Source organism: Atheta coriaria, unplaced genomic scaffold, assembly GCF_025399875.1.
Source record: "Atheta coriaria isolate IRGN ID8LTWV9N9 unplaced genomic scaffold, Caltech_Dcor_3.1 hic_scaffold_6_pilon, whole genome shotgun sequence".
NCBI classification, from domain to species: Eukaryota; Metazoa; Arthropoda; class Insecta; order Coleoptera; family Staphylinidae; genus Dalotia; species Dalotia coriaria.
Window position 1 is genome coordinate 9,711,414 of NW_027045448.1, and position 24,411 is coordinate 9,735,824.

At 35.6% G+C, this 24,411-nt stretch overlaps 1 protein-coding gene across 1 annotated transcript in view; it reads right to left on the bottom strand.

The window, feature by feature from the left end:
* The window catches only part of LOC135794188 (Krueppel-like factor 5), a 75,605-nt gene extending 56,107 nt beyond the window's left edge, over nucleotides 1-19,498 (bottom strand). Inside the window, exon 1 of the mRNA XM_065305370.1 lies at nucleotides 18,546-19,498. Within this exon, the coding sequence (XP_065161442.1) occupies nucleotides 18,546-18,686 (141 nt within the window). The 5' untranslated portion in view covers nucleotides 18,687-19,498. The remainder of the gene's footprint in view (nucleotides 1-18,545) is intronic.
* Nucleotides 19,499-24,411: the final 4,913 nt, after the last annotated feature.

The following is a 24,411-nucleotide window of genomic DNA, read 5'->3' on the forward strand; positions in this document are numbered from 1 at the left end:
ACTAAAACGTAAAAATGTCGTTTCGAATCATTTTTACAAGTTATTACAACTTTTATATATTTTGAGCTATAAAACAGCAATAAAATTATAGAAACATATTACAATGTGAAAAGTGAGTAAGTTGTTTATTCATATTTTTTAATGAACGGTTGACATTTAAGAAAATCTACAGCTTTGAACACGTACGATTCGGTTAAATTTAATTTCGAACCCGCAGACGTAAATCATAACCGCAACTATTAATTAATTCACAGTTTGTTCTTATAAAATGATTTGTTAGAGCAACCTTGGACCAGACGTATCGCATCAAAAGTATCGCTATCGTGAGTTATATTAAATTAACAAATACATCACGGCAAATTGTCGTGCTGTCTTGTTTTACACAATGCATGGATTGACGTATGGCACAGAACAAATAGCAGTGGTCCAGTTACTTGTAATAGTTACAGTTATTAATAAATTACACCAAAAGAATTGAAGTTAAATCGTTAATTTCTTTACAGATCTATGCAGAATTAAATTATGCATCTAATGCTATAAAGATTTTATTGATAACATTTTTTGCTCAGAAGATACAAGTAAATTTGTGTAAATGTTATGAATTTTATAAAAACAAAGTTTAATTACTTATAATTTTTCATACATTAACCTTTATAATAATAGGTTTATGTTTCAAGATGTAAAATTTAATAGAAAATAAATTTGTGAAACAATTACAAAAGTAGCGCGTATGGTTCTCGAGTAATTAATTAATATAAAAATAAATTACACCCGTATTAATGCGAATATTATGTTTATGTGATATTGTCTTACATTGTGACTTATAACACAAAGATTAAATCATATATCATAATTAATTATAAGTTAATTAAGCGCTGTAATCATAGTTTCACGATTTATGATGATTAGAAAAAGCTCAATAACCGGACATGTTACTTTTAATTGTTTATCGAATGTTGTAAACACACTCCTACACTATAACTAGATTTTTTCGTTTCAAATCCAGTCAATGTGTAAATACATTTCCATACACAATAAATATCTATCTTAACAGCAGCTCGTGGCTTCATTCGCATTACCAAAGTAGTAATTAACCTTCAACGGAACTATTAAAGGAGATAATTAACTCACCGACACGGCTTAGCGTTCCTACTGTTAATGCAATTTCTTTGGGGTTTAGGAAGCCATCAGCGAGGCGCACCGCCGAAGACTAAATTAATATAGTGCAACATTAAGAGAATACTACTTATTACCATATTATGTGAATGAACGGACTCCAGATAAAGTGCTAACAGCAAAACATGGAATATACCAACGACGCATGATTGTTGTTTGGTATTGCTTGATGGAAAATCTACGCCGCCATGAACCGAAACTATCCAAGTAGAACCTGGCGCTTTGGTATGCAAAGTGTGTGCAAATTGTTAACGGCATTAGATGACGTCGGTTAGGGCTAATTAATCATTCGTGTGGAAATTGCCGGTGTACATTATGACGCCTTATTTGGCGTCCTAAGTGCAAAATAATGTGATTGCTTTCATTTTTCAGCACAGTTGCAGCACACTCCATTACGCTGGGTTTTATTGATCCGGGATGTCTAGAGCTTATATCATCCTAAAGCTTACACAACATTCTAGAGTAGAAAACTTTAAAACAAGTCGTAATTAATTACCAATAAAAAGTAATCTAATGCAATTTAGCGAGTTATTTTTTTACGAAAGCGAAATCTTCGGTTTCCAAACTTGATTTATTTCGGATTATACAATTTCCGGATCGAATTAAATAAACTATTTCTCTGCAGAAAAAAATGCAGAAAAAACATTAGTGACATCAAACTATTTTAAAAACATAATCTATTTGAGTCACTTTTTATAATAGACACATTATTATCTGAAGCAATTAAAATATCAGCCGCAAGTAATCTAAAATTGCAATTGTACGGTGTGTGCATACACGGAATTTAAAAATCTTCAAAGTGTTTAGATTAAAAATGAACAAATGAAGTTTCTAATTCGATCCGACGTCCGAATCTATTCGAACGCACGCCGCTTCGATTTAGTTTTTGGTAGTCTTGCAAAAGTGAAAGTGGTCCGTTTAAAAAATGCTTTACATAATAATAATAACGAAGCAAAATGATTTTTTAAATAATTTTTCGATAGACCAGTTTCTCGGTTCAATCATTTCGCTTGGAGCTGACCTTTGCGCCGCACACGCCGCTGTTTTTCATCCATTAATTATTTCTTATGTATTCCAATTAATGTAGAAATCCAATAAATAATGCAATTCGTATTTGTATTAAAACCCACAATGCTACAGAATAATCTTGTTTATTGAGTTTATGTCGAACTAAAGTGGTCGTTTGAGTGCTCAAATGATGCGAAACTAATCCAATCGTTTTATTAAAACTTAATTGGATGGTATTTCAAGCGATATAATTGGAAATATGAAAAAAATAAGTTATCCAAATAATAAGTTGACTAAACATTGCAGGAATTAATCAATTTCGCATGGAAATCAAAGAGAAAATCACCTAGCGGGCGATCTCCTTTCATTTCAGACGGTTTGCACCCGCTGTGCAATCCGTTATCTTTGTTCGTCTGTAGCATAACCTAAAACGCCTAACCTAACCTCGCTTAACCTAAATTTCTGTGCAATATCTTTGCCTTGCAACTTATTCTATGCGTTTTAGCAAACTTTTCGCATTCGGCTTTAATTGTAATTATAAATGTAAAATAAATCGGAAAGAAAGGTCGCCGGTGGTACGACGAGTATTTACCGAACGAATCGGATTACTAACGAACGCGGACAACCGCCACGAAAGCGCACTGGTAATCCTGGCTAACGAGAGCTAACGAGAAAGCATTGCTTGGAAGAAACGGCATTTGTGTATCGCATTCTCTCGTGATTATCTTGCGTAAATGGAAATATTCCGATCGCGATAAAATGCGCGCGCGTCTCGTTTTATAATGCAAATAAGTGTCGATGTTATGTCAATGCTAATTAATTAAATTATTGCTCTGTTTGGTACCGACAATAATCTATGCCAGTCGGCAATAAATCCGTTCTGTTTTCTATCTTAGTACAAACACTTGAAGAAATTTAAAGATTCTTAATAAATAAAATCGCAAAATGTGCAAATCATGACAAAATTATTACATTTTGATCTTATCTGTAATTATAAACAGAATTCGTATAGATGTCAACCTGTCAACTTACAAACAGCTTCCAATTGCAAAATATCCAACTAATTACACATCCACTAAAGAATTCAATGCCTTCACAAATAAATATCAAACAACTCAGACTCCATTCAGAATACAAATACAAACAATCCGATGAATCTTCAAGAGATCACTCACTAGATTCAACGCGCAGAGAGACGTTTTCACGCGTCTGGTTGTAATCCAAATTGTGAATGCCCATGCTGGCAGTTTCAATTGCTTCTAAGCCGAGTCGAGACACGTCGCATGTCGCGTTTGGCTCCGCGAGCAGTCATAAACGCCATACGGATTGATTGCGCGCTAAATAATCCCCAACATCAGCTCCGCACCAATACGAATACATCACATTGGCGAACGTTGCGAGAGTTCCGCGTGTCGGACGTTTTAGAATCGCGATCGAACGCACGCACAACACAACTAGTCTCTCTAGTAGGACTTACGACGATCGTTTACAATGCCAATATACACCAATAAGGAACTAATCAAGTGGGACGTCAGGAAGAGACTTCGCATCTTCATAACATCATAACTCGTCGGCGTACGACGCTGCGCGCCATGTAAATGATGATGGATAAAGAGATCTTCTGATAGTCCTGCGCTTGAAATCGATGTGATCGACACAAGAAAAGAAGTGAACTTAAAAATATCTTAAGAGAACCGTTGCCTAGCCAACTCGGAAAGTTCGAACATATAAGGTGTTTACAAATAAGCGTAAGAAACAAAAAAGTGAGGTTCTGTGAGCAAAACAGAAGAGCAATATCAATTTATCAAGAAACTGTAAACAGTATTGATTGAGAAGAAACTAATTCGTATTCAACCATACTTGTCATGACATGTAGTTTATTATACCACAGACCAGCGATAAAATACTATCTTGCGTGGAAAGCATTTTTATGCATATAATTTCCATAATGCTCGTGACCAGCAATTTCCCATTTCGTGCTACATTCTTTCTGCCTGTCATGTTTTATTTATTCTGGTCAGCTAGCGTGCAAAATAAAATTGTTTAATAGCTTCCAATGTCACAGCGCACGAACGTTGAAATCCCAAACCGAGTAAACGTTTCAATTTGTTAATTTTATTAATTTAAAACTAATTACGTTTTAATTTAATTAATTTAGTACACATGGGTCATCCACAAGTTAACTCAAATTGTAATTACATTTTATTCTATAGACAATAAGCGATTAGCAATTAACTCCTTAGTCTGCTGGTCAAAATAAGCAACAGTAAAAAACGTGGGTTGTTAAGTTAATAAAGTGACATCGATAACGATCTTAGTAAAATTGTCGATGACATTTTCATGAGAAATAATTATCACAACTCCTGAAATATGTAATATTTATCAAGCATGAATATGTTTAGTTGAAAGTGTATAATATCAATAAAACAGGAATGTTTAGAAACCACTACAAAGTTATCGATTCTTCGTAATGGTCTTGCACGAGATGACAAGAAAATTCACTCCGAGGTATAAGTATATTTCTATTTACTATTTACGAAATCTAGATACTTACTTAAGTCGACTAATAACCGCAAACGCGATTTACATACGCCTATTTCCATCCGCGCGGATTTTATTTTCAAGTGTCAAGTGTGAATTTATTATAACAAATTATCAACTCTATAGTAAACCTGTTTGATTTTTCTAGTCTAGTAAACTAATGAAATTAATTTTAATCAGCGTTGTCTAGTTTCTAACATAACTATCGATTGCGCATATTTCGAATATTGTAAATCTTGTAAAACTTCTAGAAAAGCAATGCTAAAGTTCGAATAGTTGAAATAAATACCTTCGCACTGTTAACCTATCACGTAGATGCCTAACACTGAATAATGAACACTTCACAGTCGAATCTTTCGTGCGCTCGTCGATCGTTAGTCGCGTTCCGTAGAACAATAATAATGATTGTGTTATGTCCATGCACATTACGACAACGCCAAACACACAACATGTTTATTAAAACTTCGCTGCTCAAGAGCGCCAGCAATTTCGGTTTATTTGAATGTCCTCTTGAGTAATCATTCGATGCACGCACAGAATCTATCTGTTTAAATGACCATTTCGATGTATATTAATTACTATAATTTGACTTTCATATATCAAACATTTATATTAACATTTCTATATATGTAAAAGTAGAAAGATTACGATTTGCGCGCCGTTGTGAATACCAATTTTCGAAATGTAAAGAAGCTCGCTGTGCTTTCGGTTAAAAGTGGTGATTACGTCGGTGGTGTACATAAAGCTTTTATTGTTTGCCAGCGCTGAGGATCATTTATAATCGACGCAATGTTGACGCGTCGAGTAGAGGCTGATACACGGTTTCATTGCGTCTTCGCTTTTATTATTTTATTTGTGTCTATGTAAGTGCACATTTGCAACGTGACTGAATAAAATTAACCAAATTATAGACTTGCTTTAACACACACTTTGACTATAAAGTCACTTCTTGGAAGTATGCTAATTTTCATTAGTAATATTAAATATTAATATTTTTAGCTTTAAAATAATATAATGTTAAATCAATTATTATAAGTTGTAGAAGAGTTCGGAAGCTGTATGTAGGTACACATTGTATATAATTATCATATGTGGTGGATACCGCCAGAGACGAAATGAATGATAGGTTCGACATCGTGCAGACATGCGGTTTGAGTGTATTCGTGCAACGACCTAAATACCTGGGGGATTTTGTAACGCCAGGTTAGCAATAGACAATACATCATTGCCCGTGCGCATTAAGATAAATCACCAATGCAATCATGTGGAAATGTCGATCGCATATGCTCGCATGGCATGCGCTGTTTTCATATGAATATCCGCACGAATATTCAAAGTGAATACGATTAACAAATACAAATATAGTTAGTTGTAGTTAGCACGATTTTACAATTTCCTTATATTTTTATGTTCAAATTTTATTTCGATTTTTCGGTTATTTCGGTTTTATTTCAATTTATTTCGTAATTACAGAACAAATCTTGGAAATTATTTATTAACTTGGCGTTTTAAGATGTTATTATGTTGTTTATGAGCAGTTGTTAAACGCAATCATTTATTTCACATTTAAACGTACAACAAATCGAATTAATAGCGCAAAAACGTTGTGTTGAAATGAGATAAATTAAAGATTAGCATTAATATATTGCCAACACCTTTAAAACACCCATTCGCACGAGTTATACTCTATTTCGATTCATTAAAGTGCAAGAGATGGATTTGATAAACGCCAAGCACACATTTTGTTATACAATCATTTAATACAACTTTAAACCTACATAAATACATCGTGAAAAAATTCGATAAATTTATGAGTTAATTTATAATGGTAGAAATGTAATTTTTCAATTATATCATTCGCTTAATTTATGACAAGACATTGCAGATGCTTTTTGCAGGTATATAGGTGTACAAGTGCAAATCGTATAAATTTTTTGTCCCAATGCATCATCGCGCGGGTAATTGAAATACGTCCGTGCGGTTTTCCTAATCGACATCTACGAAAAACCATTTTGTAGTCGCTGGATGATCGCGCAGCCCGCCGGAGACTGCGGTGCATGAAGCAGAGACAGTAGCAGTTGTACACGATGTTGTATTATTATTAATTGTATAATTAACCAATGCGTATTGCGTTTCGAATGCGTGTGAGGCGACCTGCGCATCCGAACGCGTCTTACCTACAAGGACGATCGCGATACGGCCAGGAGTAACGAATCTACCGCAGCCACGCAGAAACGTCGTCATTCATCATGCGAGCGATGTTTTTTTTTTAATATCTGCATCAAGCTTCCGTCCAACAGAAGAAGAAATAAGAACAACTTACGAAAGAGTGTGTAGGTATCGTAGATATATAGATATTATGAACCAGGGTGATGCTTTGATACTTTTTTTTCATTAATTTTTAATGAGCATGCATCAATATATTGACCACCCAGTCGAATCATTTGTTTTGCTTTTAATATTTTTTAATATTTTAAATAGTGAAGCTATTTATGTGTGATAATAAATAGTATATTTTATATTTGTTTAGCTTGGCGTGTTAAAATCGAAATCGGCCATTTGGTTGCATGTCAAAAGTTACATTATTGCTGCCGCCGAGCTCCGCAAGAACATGTAACTCTTCTTGTGGCCGGCATTCGCCGCGTATCCGTTTAGCCGCGAGTTTTCGGTATTATTGCTGTTTCCGCGCAGCGCTTGCAGGTATCGATTGTCGGCGCAAAGCAGTAACTCCTTACAAAACGCAAAAGAAAAAGATCGCGTAGGACGGAGTCTCGTCTACCACGGCTGCAGCACAAGGCGCAGAAAAGGAGGCGTTATGTATTTGTCAAGTATCGCAGATAGTATATCTGTCAATGCGGCGGCTAACTTATATTTTATTATTTATTTATTATTACCGCCAAGTGTACGAAAAAAAAACACGAAATTTACTGCAACTATAAGCAGAAAATTATTATTTTTGTGCTTTTCATGTCAGTTTAATTTGTTCACACGTGTAAACACAGGTAATTCGTTAAATCTACATAAAACTGGCATAACGGATACATCAAGTCACCCCGACGTGACGCTTAGTTGCGCACCGTCTTACTTGCCTCCCCCTATTGCGTTCGCATTACCTGCGTCCAATTATTCTATTACCTTTGCGCGCATACCCGGATCAATTCTATTTGTCAGTAGTTCCGCCACATAGCTCGTGAGCCCGGCCGACGTTTTTCCACTTAGTGCGTGCGCACGAGCGCGCTAATGTTCCATTTCCTTTCGGTTCGTCACGCCGCGTCTACCGCAGGAAAAAAATCGCCCTCCCTTTCACGACTGCATCGTCCAGCCAACAATTTGTAGTTGCGCCAACACAACATACAGAAGCCGTTTCAGTTTACCATCACTTTAGCGCGAATCTAGATGTGGATAAATTTATGCGAAGCGCTCGATCCGTGAAGATACGGAATTCGATAGCGTAATGTGGCACGCGTCAATCATACGACGATAAATATTAATACCAGCCTTTATTTGGTCCTTGGCCGTGTGTACATTTGTATTATTCAGGAGAGAACATATTCGGATGTGTCGCTTAGTTACATAATTGATTAACCCACTGGTAAAACAGTTTGTGATTTGATTGAAACCTGTTTGAAACTTTTTTCATCATCATCAGAATGAAATAAACATTTAAAATGTTTGAACACGGTTTATATGCTAGTTTTAGAATTATTAGACTACCGATAACTATTCATCGTCGTGTGTTATAATAAAATCTGTGCTTGTTTCAACCGAATGCTTTTGTATCATGGTCGATTCTTCACCAAACCGCCACCCGCTGTTTTCGTAAAAGGCGGCGAAGCTAACGAACCGAACCGCATGCCGACTTTACGCAAGAAGTCGCTCTTTCAACAATTCAACTTATATTTTTTATCTACTAGCGCACTACTACTGTCTACTGTGACCACTAGAGATTTAAATACGCATTCATATTTCATCATTTTATTTGGCTTGTTTTATTTCGCCGCGGCGTTGTGTTTGTTTTAATTTATTTACGTGCTCATTGTTAATATTTATGTGCTCCATTAAGTTTTATTTCAGCAGCCTCCGAGCGTGGTCCGGCTGCTTCCTACTGGGCATGAAAAATCCTCTGTTTATGTTCCATTGAATTATTGTCTTACAAAACTAAATTATATCACGCACTCGACATTTTTATAACACCTTTAAAACGCAATAAAGGAATTTTTCGCATTGGAATTCTAAGTAAATACACATTTCTTCACTTGACTTTGACATATTTGCAACTCAACAATCATATTTATAAGTTCATACGTTTTATTTTTAACATTTAAATATTCCAAGCAATGCTTATATGGAAAATTGATCTTCAGTGTCAGAAATAAAGTAAATCAAGTTTATGCACATATAAAAGCCAATAAAAGTCAGCAATTACGATTAACAGTATAAATTAAACACGCATAATTCACCTTAGGTTAATATAACAGCATATTATAGTTATTGTTACCTTTCTAAATTACATGTTTTATTAGTTTTATTACAAATAGCTTGAACATAGTTGTATAAACTGTTAAATGTTTGATAAATGAGAAAAAACATGGAATGTAACACCTTATTGCACTTTATTACTGTACTTCATTACCTAATAAACCCCACATTCACAGGTCAACCATAAACCCTTAAAGATGTTTAAAGAACGCTTGATGATTGTGACCGTGCATCTTCGAGTTTGTTAGCTGGCCCCGATGTCTCGCTTTCGTTCCAGTTGTCACGCGATAGCAAGTTCAAATGTTTTGTGTACTGTGTGTGTATAATTGTTGCAGCACTTGACTGAATGGCACTAATTGTTACTTATGACTCGCGTCTGACAGAACATGACAAAGCTTTCATGCTCTTTCGCCTTCTCAGCGCGTACCTGCAGTATACAACAGCTTCAACTGAATCAAGTTGGATCAAGTTGGCACTGCGCGATATGCTTCGAGAGTGCCTATAATGCCCATTCAAGCAAAAGGTGGATGAGCGCGTTATCGCACCCGCTCCATTGCTATTTCTGCGCTTATTTGGTTTCTGCATATCATATAATATATAACATATACATAAAAATATACCTAGTATTTGAGTTGTGCGGTTATTAATTTTTGTAATAAAATGTTGAGAATGTATCTTTTATGTGTCAATGAAAAGTTTGTGGGGATCTTTTACTGTGGGGATCTTTACCCAAAGCTTATTTCTGTATTTCAAAACTTTATAACTTTCTTCATCTTTATTGTATACCGTAATTCTTCATCCAAAATTCCCAAATTTCCTAATATCTTTTATTACCTTGAAAAACCTAATCTCCGAGTCGGACGGTTTGGCACGACTCGGATTCCCAGAATCCAATGGTCAGCTTTCCCTCTCTTCAATGTCACACACTTTCTTCTACCAATCCAATCTATTACTTTCTTCCTACTTCCAAATTTCTTGTCACCACCCATCAACCTGAAGGGTTGCTGGTGAGTGACAAGGGTTTAGGAAGGTCAGTTATTCTACACATTTCACAAGCGACACTTCTACAGTTATTCCACACACTTCAAACTCTACAGTTCTACTAACTTCACTTCTCTTCATACTTCTTAATAAACATTGTTCGTGATAATAAACATCGTGTCTTTTAACACACATCAATTATAAGTCACACTCACCGATCCCACAAGTTGATTGTACTGATTTAATAAAAAGCCTAATAAACGTAAATAAATACCATGTCACTAATTTTCCAATAAAATTTAATTGTTTCCCATTAATGATAAGAAGTGCGAGCGCGCCGAGTCACCGGTAATACGTATTGTAATAAACACTGTGAAATAACCTGGCCGCGATGTAGAACAAAATATCAAATCGTAAAAGTCGGCGAAACTTCTTTCAACTTTCGGATTCAATCATCCTCATAATGCGCACGTCATATACACACACACACACACATGCATTTATCAGTTCTCCGTACGGCGCAATGCCTTCGGTGGAATTGCGTTAAGTCAAATAGTTTAAGATAAACACGTTTTATTATGTATGTGCCTATCGCAATCATCTCGTCAACGTAATTATCATGTGCTTTCCGCTGTGTTTGTTTACGCATGTCGGAAGACTAAAGTCGGCACAATTAAAAGCGGCTTTTTTCAACTCGAAACCGTAAAATATTATACATTGATCCCGACACAACACACTTAGGAACAAGTACATAGTAAACAATTCTCCGAACTGGAGTACTCGGATCATCAATGAATGAGTAACTACTATATTTTGTTTACGTTGTAAATAATTGTTAAATGTCTAATTTTAGAATAAACCAATAGAATGTAGATAATAATAAACCTAAAATTAAAGTCACAATAAAAATTAAACTTTATGAGCCAAAATCTCATTATAAACACAATTATTTACAACAAATAATTTTCTCCGAAGGTTAAATTGTAAATTAATCACCTAGAATTTACCACTCGGTATTAACATCGATTTTTCAGTTTACTGAACTGAAAAAACGATTCGACAACCACGCTAAGCAATATCCTTCCTCTCCGTTCTAACTTACAGGTCACCTTCTCACATGTGCGCATCAACGAAAACCGATTTAATGACATCAGACATTACACAGGAAATCGTGCATTGTTCTGCTCCGAGCGCGTATTGTAAATGGGTTAAATTTAATCAAAGCGCGCGCATGTAATCTATGCCTGTACAATATACACATGACAAATGAATGCGCGTTGTTTACTCGTGTACGAACACATTATCATTTTGTTTGGCGTCGGTTACAATGTTTCTCGATGAACTAAACGTATACGAATGGAAAAAATAAACCGCGCATGTGCGCGCGGCTTACAATTAGATGCGCTAGTGACGAGTCGTTGGAGACCAATTGCCGACATCAACTCATTCTAATTGTGTGAATTATGAGCGTTTGATGATATGAATGGTGGAAGTAAATCGCCAATGAGCTGCTAGCGTTACTAACGTCATGCAATCACAGTTCGTGTATACGTTTCAACAACAAAAAATAATTCGGCGCAACACGTAATAATTTCTGGCATTGAGATAATTCGCTAATTAAATAATAATTCACCAATCACTAAATTATTAATCAATAACAAGTATAACAACCTATTCAAAGTGGTTAATAAGAATTGTCATAAAATATCAGCTCAAACAAGCTTTAAATTAATTAAATTTCCTCAAGGCTTTTTATTGATAGATGATCGCATGTGTCAATTGTGAATGCGTCACTGTCTTTTTTTATTGCGGTTTTATTGAAATTTGCATTTTGTGTGATGGCAAAATTCAGCAACCTGGTTAACATTTTAATTGATTTTGAATATGGCACAGAGTATTGTTTATTTGCTTATTGATTATATTGACATTTACGCGTATCGAACGCAATTAATCAAACTTTATATAAAACTCGCATGATTCATAGGCGAAAGTGCGCTCGCCTGCATAAATGTAATCTTTTTTCTGATTTCGCTTGAATAAAATGCTCGCGCTCAGACAGATCTTACAATTTGCAAACGAACAAATTGGCAAGATGTGGAGATAAACGTTGATATGCAATTTGTACACATGTTTGAGTTGGGAAACGGCGGAATTTATTAAAGACTCATTCAAATTCAAATTGCACTTCAATCGTAATAGATTTTACCATATTTAACACAGGATATTGTATTTATATTCAATTGATTACAAATTCCCGCGAATAAGACATTTGATACTTTTGTGAAGGTGAAAAAAGTTTTTAAAAAAATGACAAAGTTATTGCCGAAAACTAAAATATTGCTAGAGATATTTTCCTGTATGTAAAATGAAAGTTATTAAAACTTTTTATTTCTATTTTACGATACATTTCCAGGAACAATTAAACAATACAATAATAAAATAATTAAAAATATACAATATGCATAAAATCTAGTTTTCATGTTGCATTCGCATTTCCACGTAGCTATAATACACTTCAAACTAAAGTTTACAGCATGTACAGTTGAAAGTGCAAAGACTAAATCCTTCTATTACTTCCAGCAACAACTGCAACGAAAGAAAGAACCCAAGAAAGAATGTGGGCGATGCTTTGCCCGAACATACACCACCTCACCGCCGCCTGTAAAAGCTATATGCATTCGACATCTAATTCGCTTTATTTATTATGCTTTACGTGTTTTTGTGCTTCTTGTGCTGGGCGGTTTGCGCCATTGCGGTTCAATCAGCGCAGAAAACGTACTCATTAAACGAACAATGAAAATACGCTGTCCTCGACACGAGCGTATTGTAACAACCGCCCTCCCGTCGATTTCCACTTAAAACATCATACCCATTAAGACTTTCTAACAATTTACTGTTTACAGAGAAATGTGTTTTGCATTTTTTTCAGCAAGCGTGCATAAAATATGGCGTGGTAATAAAGCATCTACAGTTTTAAGTTTTAATAAAATTGATGGTTACATTTGCGCGGAATTAACATCCGCGTGAAAATACCGCGGAAGAGATATACGAAGAGATACCATACGTATTTATTTAGACATAGATTTGTAAAATGCTAGTCAAGACTAGACTAGATTCAAGGTGACCCGTTTGCGGTCAAGAGAGAAACCAGAATTTCGCTCGTTAGTTCTTCGCTTTGGACGAATTCCACGTTAGTTTTTTTTAGATCGCAACTTCACTTTATTAGTGCGTGTATCGTGTGTATGTCAGTCCAGCGGCGGCGACCAACACACGTAATGAAGCTAATAAACGATATGTTATATTCGGTTTCAATCTTTAGCAGTGCGTAGTTAAAAATCTCAATGCGTGGGCATCGTTTTCTCTAAAATTTAAATGCAAAACTTTGATAATTAAAAAAATATAGTGGACAACGTCATCTTTGCTTTTATTATTGTGCGCAAATATAAAAATGCACATTTAATTAAGACTCTAATGAATGGTACGTCTAATAAAGCCATAATAACACGTCAATGTGGAAAACGTTCAGCGTGACGAAAAGAAAATTATTACTCGCGTCTAGCGCACCGCGAACATTTAATAAACTTTGATTCTATACATGCGACAGAGACCTGTCATCGCATGCGCATTGAGTTTGTCATTCTGACAGTAAAAATATAAAATGACACACCACAATAAAACCGCAACACGTTGAGGCAATCATGTATTATTTTATGATTAACACTACGGAACGCTGTGTTTTTTTCTGTTATTTATCGCCGATGGTGCGGAGTGATTTAATTTTCTTTCAATTACTGTTTACCGTATATCAGAGCAGCAAATAGATGAATGTGGATGAATGTCACCGCTTGCATGGCAATTATCGACGTGTTGCTCATTTTCCGTGCGGCACTTTTTACATTTTGATGCTTATGCCATTTGTTTCGCACGCGCAATTTGTTATTTACGTCTATCGTTGTTATTTGCCATTTCGTAATGATACGTTTTCTGCATGCGCATAGATAATAAATAAACGTGTGGTTGATAGCTGATGGCATTACAATCGACGTGTGCGCGTTAATGCACCAGTGCGCTGAAGAGCTGTGCAAAATTGCATTGTTGCCCTCTGGGTCGGCTACAGCAACAAATCGATCATTTTTGGATTCACGCTTGAAACATCTGAACGAATATATTTATAAAACCTTATATAACCAGCAAGAACAATTTTTTCCACATTGATCAAATTAATTTACACTAATCAACGAATAATTCATCGTGTGATATTTATCTAGGGACAACGAATGCACTGTGCGAATAGTGTACTCTCTGAGTATCACGAATATATTAACTTTTAAAATTGGGTCATGTCCGATGCCTATAGTCGCAGTATAGTCGCAGATGCATTAATTTTCCTTCAGTTAGCATGCGCACATCGACGAAGTTTACATTAATATCAAACATTAATACTTATGTACACAGCGATGTGATATTTCCACAATAATGGTTTTCTGTGTGTTTCAGCCGGCAATTACGGGGACGACGCACGCATATGGCGCAATACAAAGCGTGCGAAATGCCCCCACGACGCGCACGATTTGCATGTAAGGCTTTGCCATCACCGTTTGCAACGCCTTGTTGAAGGCGCAAGTGATTATTCAAATTTGTTAATTGATTAGCAGTTTTGCCAGCGACCGCGCAGCAAAAGATCACATTTAACACTTGCGGCTACACATTGCACGCCTGATAATCAAGGAGTATACGAGTATAGTATATACCTCCCTAGTGCAGAAATCTCTTCTAAAATGCCACGTAAACGACTAAATTTGTTGAAAGAAACAAACGGTATGCGAAACTGAAGCCTGATAGTAATTGAAAGACGCAGGAGTAAGTAGTCGAAGGCATTCAACCAGTAATGGCTAATTAATCTACACGCAACTGAAATGCTATTTGTGTAATTTGTATAATGCGATAATTTTCATACTTTTGCGAATCGATTCGATCGGATATTGCATTCAATCGGCAGAGGTCGATTGTTAATGAAACTGACAACGATCTACTTTATTATGTCGTTTAAATGTTAATCAAATTGAGGGTCGCACCGTAAAAATACACACTAACGATTTATTGTTCGTAACAGATTATGCAAAACACCCTTATTGCAAATTGCAAATCCAGTTTACTAAGTTAAAGACTATAATTTCCGATTTAAACTAACTCAACTGTAATGGTTTTAATGGTGCATTATTTCACATATTTGCATATTTTATATGTAGGTACATTTAATTGAAATTGATTGAGTTATTAAGATAATACCACAATTGTACAGCAATGAACTTTGCGTCAGCTTTTTGTTGTCTGTATCCTATGTTTTTCTCTGCATGCTATTGTTAAATGTAAAATGTTTGTCCCTAACATGGTACACGCGAAGTATCCGTTATTATATAGCGCCATAATTAGCAAGTTTTTCGATTCGACAAGAAGTTCGCGCTAATGTAACATGAAGTTTCATGTTTCACGTTTCATGTTTATCGTCCGAGTGCGCTCGCCGGGCATAGTTCATAAAACCCATATAAAACACTATTTAAGGAAGTACAAAAGGCGCGCAGCGGTTGAAAGACGCAGAGGCGCAAATCTTTCTTCGGCAGCGATATCCACCGTTTTGTGTGATACGGCCCACCGACTGCACGCCGCGAAGTTAATTTTAAATCAAACAGGAGTAATGCAATCCGCCGACATGGCGAAGTAAAAATTTCGCGCTCGCTTTGTCTCCGATGTACAGTTTTACAACGACTAAATTAGTCGATTTTGCTACCGACTTCATACGGTTATGATAATTATTCTCCTCCAAATATGTTCGATTTAATAACATGCATATATTTTGGTCAAATTAATATTATAATTTACTGATATTAAAGTGCATATAGATGCATGGTAATAAACAAGCGGCACATAAAGTAGTACAGCATTCATTCAACGCTGTAACAGCGTACTGCGCTATTGGTAATCCGCACGTATTATTAATTATCCTTAATAGTTAATTAATCATATGAAATATGGTGTACACGCATAGTCAAACATGCACACAGTTAAATTATAACACTTGCTTAGAAGTGTACGCGTATACTGCACTACCACACTAGTTGCACATGGATAAGGAATTTCGCAATTTGACATTTGAACCTAGATGCGTACACAGTATATACATATAAGCAGATTTATTGCCTTAATAATAATTGTATACGCGTTGAAATTCAAAGATATATTTTCGTTATGCGTGTGAAAGGGTTGAACGCACACACAGCATAATTTAAATTGTTTTCGGTGTATAAATAATAAATTAATTTCCGGTATCAAATTGGTGATTTAGAACTGAATGCTCGTTGTTTACCGCTCGCCAGCCTGTGTTCGTCCCTTCATAATGCCCGGAGATAATAAATACTGACCGGAAATTTATGTTTAATTCCTCTCCGGCTCTTCTTATGTCGCCGTTTGCCTTTGTGTTTCTAAACGGTTCGGAAATCCGTTTACCAATGCAATTATTTGCTGTGAATATGTGTGTCTACATTAAATAGTACCAATGTTGTTTGTATAAACACCTTGTATGTGTACCTACCAATATAATTGACTGACTGCGTCGATTAATGTGCTTGAAAAGTGTCCATTGCTTCGAAATAAAATATTCCCATACATTACATGCATGGCTAATTTTTCATTTCGGCCGAATACAATCGCACAGAGACTAGGTATAACATGTTCACGGTGTTTAGGCTTTATGAAATGTTGGTTCAATGAAATTTATTGCCATCGATGGTTCATTATACTCCAATGTGCGCGCAGCGAGTAGGTTACGTTTTGGATGTAACAACCTGTTAACGTTAAACGGTGCCAAACATCCGTGACAATTAAAAGTACTCATATGCGTAGTTAAACTGTATAATTACACGAAAAGTTTTCTCATTTGGCAATTACCTATCGTATGTATCTAAATTATTTTGATGTCTATTAGTTTATTGATTTATTTTTATTGCAATCAATTTCGTATCTATGTGATTTTTAAAGTACAAGATTATTTTCTATTCACTAAGCTATAATTTTATCTACTTCTAGAATTAAAAAAATATTTTTTGCCTAACAATTTGCAGTAACAAAAAAATTAATAATTTTATACATCGAATTTTTTTTATTGATATTTATTATTATCTTGTAGCCAATAAATAAAAATAAAAATTAATCGTCGGTGATATTTTAATTTGTGCTTCAAAAATAATTGAATAGTTACTATCCAAGAACCTAGTTATCCGTTATGTTTCATCTTCGATTAATGCTTTCATTTATTAATCCCCAAACCTAAGCCATTAAGCAATGTGCAAAACATATAATGAAAAAAAAAGTGTCCGCCAATAAAAATTAATGATTCGATAGGTAATAAATGACAAATTTCTATTTACTCTTACGATATTCATCCAACGGTAACGATTCAATACCCAAATAAAAGTTGATTAATTAATTTCAGTTATTACACTGCCGCGTGGGCAAATACAGACATTAACACACGAAGGCACCATCCTGACGTTTACATTTCAACGTTTGCCATTTGAAAAGAAACACCACCGCTTTAAACATTTAAGTTACACTAGAAGAATTCATAAGATTATGCAATCTAAAATTGATATTACGAAATCAGAACAAAGCAATCAGCATCTAAAACCTCATGTTCACAACAATAAATATATAATAGACGCTGAAATAAAACACTATGCAATGCATCCCAGAATGTAAATCGACGTTCGAAAAAACATAAAAGTATTAGCGATTTGAATCGATCGAGAGGGCCGACAAATCCGAAAGTCAAAAAAATCGAACTCCAACTGAGAATCCGTTTCTATTCTTCGCCTATAATTACTTATTCGCCTCTCATTTCGTTCGATTATCCAAATACACACGGCTAATGCGTTTTTTATACACATCACAACACACGATGACTCGCGGGTCCCCTTTCTTGTTATAGATGCGTGCGTTTAGCGATAGCATAGATTATGAATGCTTTGGAATTGATTCGGAACGCCCCGGCGAATGACTCTCATTTATCCGCACGCGCCACCAACAAACACCCGGAGCATCGAAGCCGTCCGACGGTGATGTACGCGCAGCGCGATGCAGGTTGTAACACGGCGCGAACAAGGTGGAGAAATAATCTATTATTGTGATTGTGCATATTATTGGCTTTCTTCATACACCACCGCTGTGTTGTTATTTTATTGATGTTAATTTCAAGAATGACACCATCATTTTGGCTGCGTGTAATTTGTTGCGTGTAATTCGTAACGGTTTCAAATCTGATTATTTTTTTAATACATAATATAAATAAATAGATATTATCCTACCTGCATTTGTAGCCAAGCGTCTAAAAATGGCTGCGAATGATTCGTCGGTGGATTCCAACAGTCGCCTGGATGAGCCGGCACGATTTGATCGTCAGAGTGCAAAGGAGCCGAGGGGGCTAAACAGCACGCCCCCGTATCCATATCCCGGTTTTAATCGTACACCAACCCTCGGCGGCCCGAGAGGAGTCCTTCCATGCACAACCACAATATCCAACCGCGAATAAAAGTCACAGTTCCTCAAACAAAAATCCTTTCTCCTTTTGGTACTAAAACCACAATCAGGATGTCAATCCTTTCCAAATGCAGTGAATACCCACGCACTATTCGCGCACTATGTAGAAATTGTTTTCCAGAAATGTTGTGTAATGCGCGTGTCAAACAAAGTCAATTGTAATCAGCGGTCGTCGAAGGTGAACGTTAAGATTGCTGCGCGCATTTAATCTCGCTGATATTTTACAAGTTTGTGCATAAACAAAACAAAAACAAGTTTATCAAATTTTATACTTGTCTGTGCACGTTTCTTCCAGAAATATCCAAGTTTTAAATTAAGTCACTTGTAATAAGGCACAAAGTTTAAACGTTAATAATATAAGACACTTGTTGGATTAACACACGCGAAGAACACGAGGAAAGTTCGCTGAGAGAAGAAGGTGGTTGAGTAACATGTGCGTATCGCGTCGCGTGCGCTCGCTGTATTCAGCGGTGTGACTGATCGAACGGTCGCACGCGGACTGAGTGAGTGACTAAAAACCGCCTAAACGTCGGGATTCTTCGCGGCCGCGAAGCGCAACGCAAGAGACAACGCGAGAGCAGTATGCGGCGTCGCGTGTTGTGACGGTGTTTGTTGTTCTCGATGTGTGCTATATCTCCGAATATCGAAAAGCCGGCCTTTCGCGCGCGCGGCGTGCATTCAATCCCGCTCGCGTGCGTTGCGCTGGATGGAGAGGAGAGGTTTGACTCGTCGACGATCGGCGCAGTCGATTAGGCGACGCGCACCACGAGCGCAAGCGTACTATTTCTACGCCCACGACACGCGCCCGCCGCTAATAAAATGATGGGGCCATTCTTATTGATCCCGACGTTTTTTCTACTCCTTCTTTTTGCGTTCATTTCTTTTCGCACTTATTTTCTCCATGTATTTTATCACATATGGTAAAATCATTGTTGGTGATAAATGTTTCTCCACATCAATAAAACTTTTTGGTTTTTCTTTAAAAACATGCCATTTTTCTATTTTTAATTAAAAAATTCATAATATACTTCAATAGGTTCTACAGACATCAGAATTATTCTCATTTATAAGAAATATTGACACGAATTAATTTTTCTTAGATCATAATCAAATTTTAAGCCTTCTCCATTCCAAAACAGACAATACATCGAAGATGTCACGAATCTTCAGCGTCCAGATGTATAAAAATGAAAACGTCAAACCACTGGAAGCCCATAATGCCAACGAAACGTGAAATTCGAACAAATTGCGCAGTCATAATCTAAATCTGACAAAAACGAGCTCCCGCACCTCCACAACAGTGGCTTGTTATTTTCAACCTGATTGTTGTCGCTTATAGATATTGTTAGATCGTCGATAAGCGGCTCAATGTCCATGCGCCAATGGTAGCTACATGCGATGACGATCGCTATTCTGTTTGTAAAGCAGCGCAGGTATACGTCCATTGACTGGGATCAGCGATGGCCAGCGAATTGATAATAAGTGATAGCGGATGCTGCATTGAAGGGACATGTACAGCTAAGTTCTAATAACGCAACTTAAGTATTCCATTCCCTGCGATCCGACGACTTCGTGCCGTTTTACAATAATCGGATAACTTGCTCGTGGTTAATGAAGCATGGAGAACTACCCACGCTACAGTAATGTCTTTTTTATGTAGCACAGTAAAGGGTAAACTCTAAAAACCCTAACATCTCATTTAATTTTGCATGAAAATTGGAACTCCGGTTAGTGTAAATGATAAAATCAGTCTGGACGTAATTTTAATTAAATTAACTCTCAAACTCGGTGTGTGGTAGACCCGTGGTGGTAGAATAACAATGGGGTAAGTTTAGGGTGACTTCTATTGACAATTAATGGACTACACACTCAGAATCCTATTAACTCGATGGATACATAACACGAGGGTAAAATATACAATGACGCTTTAAAATAGAATGCATGGCAAGGAAAAAAATGTGATCTTCAAATATCATCTTAAGAACACGACCAGAAATAATCACGCCACACAGGTGTAAAATGTAAATAAACTTGAAGAATAAGAACGTCTATTTCGTCTATTAAAATCACTCAGTGAAAACAAGTTTGAACGTAAGCTTTATAAAATCATTTTTGACTTTGGATTTAACACAAATTCTTTTAAATACATCATTGTCTTTTTGACATAGTATAATGAGAAGACAACTTCCGAAACGGAAAAAAGAAAAATCGTTCAAACGTAAACATAAACCGGTACGTCATCTTATATAGGAATGATTCAATATTTACATATTCGTCAATTTTAAAACATCCTGTCGTTACCAACGTCGCTCGATTTTTGTTTTAAAATTTAAGATATACAGGATGAAGTTTACTCAATTAGAAATAATTTTTCTTTCATTTATAAATATCTAAAGTCAAGAATATTGTATTAGTTTTAATTATAATATTGCACAAGAAATAAAAATTGATAATTTAATGTTTCAATATATCGATTTTTGTCGTATGTATTCATATGGTTAAAAATTTTGACATTTTATGTTTCTAGAATCACCAGTTTCAATATTTGCTCGAACAAACACTTTGTATATCCCATTTCCTGGCCATATTTGAACGTCGCGATAAGATGCATTGTTTAATTTGAAACCACAGCGACAGCGACATTAAACGTCGTTTACTTCCTCGGTTATTTTGCAGTTTTGTTAATGTAACACACTTGTAAGAAAGTACCTGTTAAGGAAACGCATTTATAAACATTTAAATTTTTTATAAACAGAGTTATGAAGATTCGTTTAGTGCCTGATGCATTTCAATGAATGACAAATACTTAATATACATTTAATATTTGTTTACTTTGTTTTAACGATAGATTAAAGTTGGTAATTTAAGATTGTGGTCGCAAATTGCACTTCATGTGTTGGCATGCGTCCGGAACGAGATTGCGACATTGATAGATTAGTTATTTCACAGTTGTGCAACTCCACATCGGCGTGTATTCACATCTCGCTGTGAATGTGGAAGACACTTTTTAACGGATGACTACATTAAAAAATAACCGCCATTGTTTACGATCATGGGTCATATCCGGTACGTTTCAATCGTATCGTGCGCATTGTATAAGAGAAACGCATTTGCGTTCAATTCTTTATTTTATTTTATTTTATTTGGTGATGGACACACCATCAGGTCAGCGTTCCAAATTATATCATGGTTTGTCCTTAGTTATCAGTCTGAAAATGTTACATTGTGAACTTAAACGCGATGAAAAAACCAATTAAATTTGTTTCTAATCATTTATAATTCCAATTCATGCATAAAATCTATATTTATTTTAATGTTCTGAAATAATTTGGTTGTTATGATAATTGTAACAAAAGCAAATTGGATGTTAAACAATTTGTAACACGATTTGAATGTAAAACATGATCGACCATTATAAAAACGAAAAGAATGAATTGAAACATATGCATGAATGGCGGCGAATAGACAATTTGATATGAAAGTTAATAAATACATTACGTTTATAATAGCGCCGAAAAGAAATGTTTAATCATACTGCTAGATTTTGAACGCTTATTTCGGAACAATAGATCACGGACGTAATTACACCCGACTATTGAGGAATATTTTGGTTCGAACGCTAATAACCGAATAATAAATTACGTCTTAGTTCTTTTTATTTTTGAACCTGGTGAATGAATCAAACAAAATGCCCGGCGTTGTTGTTCCATAGAGATAAGTTTTATAGGTTCAATAATAATGCATACAAGCTGCCCGAATGTGTATTATTTCGAAGAGCGTGAGTGTGTGTGCGCATTGTGTCCATTTTCTCATTTTTATTACCCTTTGTTCGGATGTGTCTGAATGAAGCTCTGCTCAATTGACAAAACATTTAGGTGTACATGAGCGTATGATACGTGATGTTATTTCTTATGTATTTGTAGCCCAAAACTACAAAATTAATCAATTTAAATAAAGTATTTAAAAATAAATAAATATTTTTCTGTTTCAACTGTTACAGTTGGTTATTTACGAACCTCTATTGTATTCTCGGTTGAGCGCTTCCGAATACACACACAGCAAGTAAATTGCGTTTCAAAATGGCGGTTTAATTAGTTTACCAACGAACCAATAGGAAATTAGCTGGCAACTTCAATTGTGAATATTTTAAATGTTTAGTTTCGTTTCAAGCGTATCTATTTTGGGCGCTTATTCACGCATAATGATTAAATTAGATAGATACGCGATAATAAATACAATAATATATAATCCCATTAAATTTAATTATAAATGTTACTTTGGTAAATTGATATCAGTAAGACGCCCTCTAGGAGCACTGTAAAATGTTTAAACGAATATTAATGATGTACATTGGGTGACTATTGTAATTTCCATTTATTGAGCTTGCTGGAATAATGTGTGGTTAGATACCTACATCGAGTACGCAAATAAAACGTAGATATCCTTTGAGGATTAAAGCGTGTGTTACATGAACTGTGCGTAATAAAATTCGACACGCATTTATGACTACTAAAAGTCAAGAATTGCCGTCCCAATTGACACACTACAAGTGATATATGATTAAAAATTATATTTCTTTCAATGTAAATATAATTTATGTTGAAACATTGTTTTGTGTAAGCAAATCTTAAAAAGATGTAGAGAAGAATTAATAAATAGACTACTAAATAATTATAGGGTAGCACAAAAGTTTGTGACATAATCGTCTGTTTTTTTTAAATAACTAATGAGTGTTATTTATTTAAATCAAAAAGTCAACAGTTTAAAGAATTAGTTTCGTATAAAGCGTGGGGAACTTTTGACCTCACTTGTTAATATACCACAATATTTTATTCCATGCATCTTGTAAAATCGATGTTAATTTATAAATTTCAAAATGTAGCTATGTATGGAATATATTCTCAACGTGCAAACACGCAGAGGAAGCACATCTATAAGAAAGAACCAACGAGCCGCATCGACTACACGGACTTTTGACGTAGGCGGCACATAAACGTTTCATAAATTTACGAGCGAATGACGAAATTATAAAATACTATATAAAAACGCAGGCGCGCACTTCAACCGCGAACCGAACGACGCACGGGTCTTTACGGAAAATGGACGTTTTTATATTTCCAATGCATCGGCTACTTATTGAATAGCGTGCATAAAGAAAAGCAGACCTTCGCGCAGGCATCTATTAAAATCAATCGAAGAAACTAAAAGCAAGCTTCAAAAAATAAATATAATTTATCCGCTTGTGTAGTCGAACCTAATCGAAAATTTTATGACTTCACAAAGTACTAGTTATATTCATATTTAAATGTGCGGTAGCCAGATGAATTTAATTCTTCGTTTTCGAGCAAAAAACCACCAAGAAGCGATCGGACACGACAGGATCGAACAAATTTACATGACCATCATTACACGCGTAAGTATATGCTTGTGCCATTGGAGTTGGAGGGTCGTGAACGAACTGAATGTAAAGTAGCGAGGCCAACAAGGCCCAAGCGACTCCGATGAACTGAGGTATTACGCACAGAAGCTCGAAAGACGCATGAATGCATCGAGGCACGAAGATTTGAAGACCACACAGATGATGAAATCGCTTTTAAACGAATGCTGTTAACTAGTCGAGTGTTGTTGCTTCGT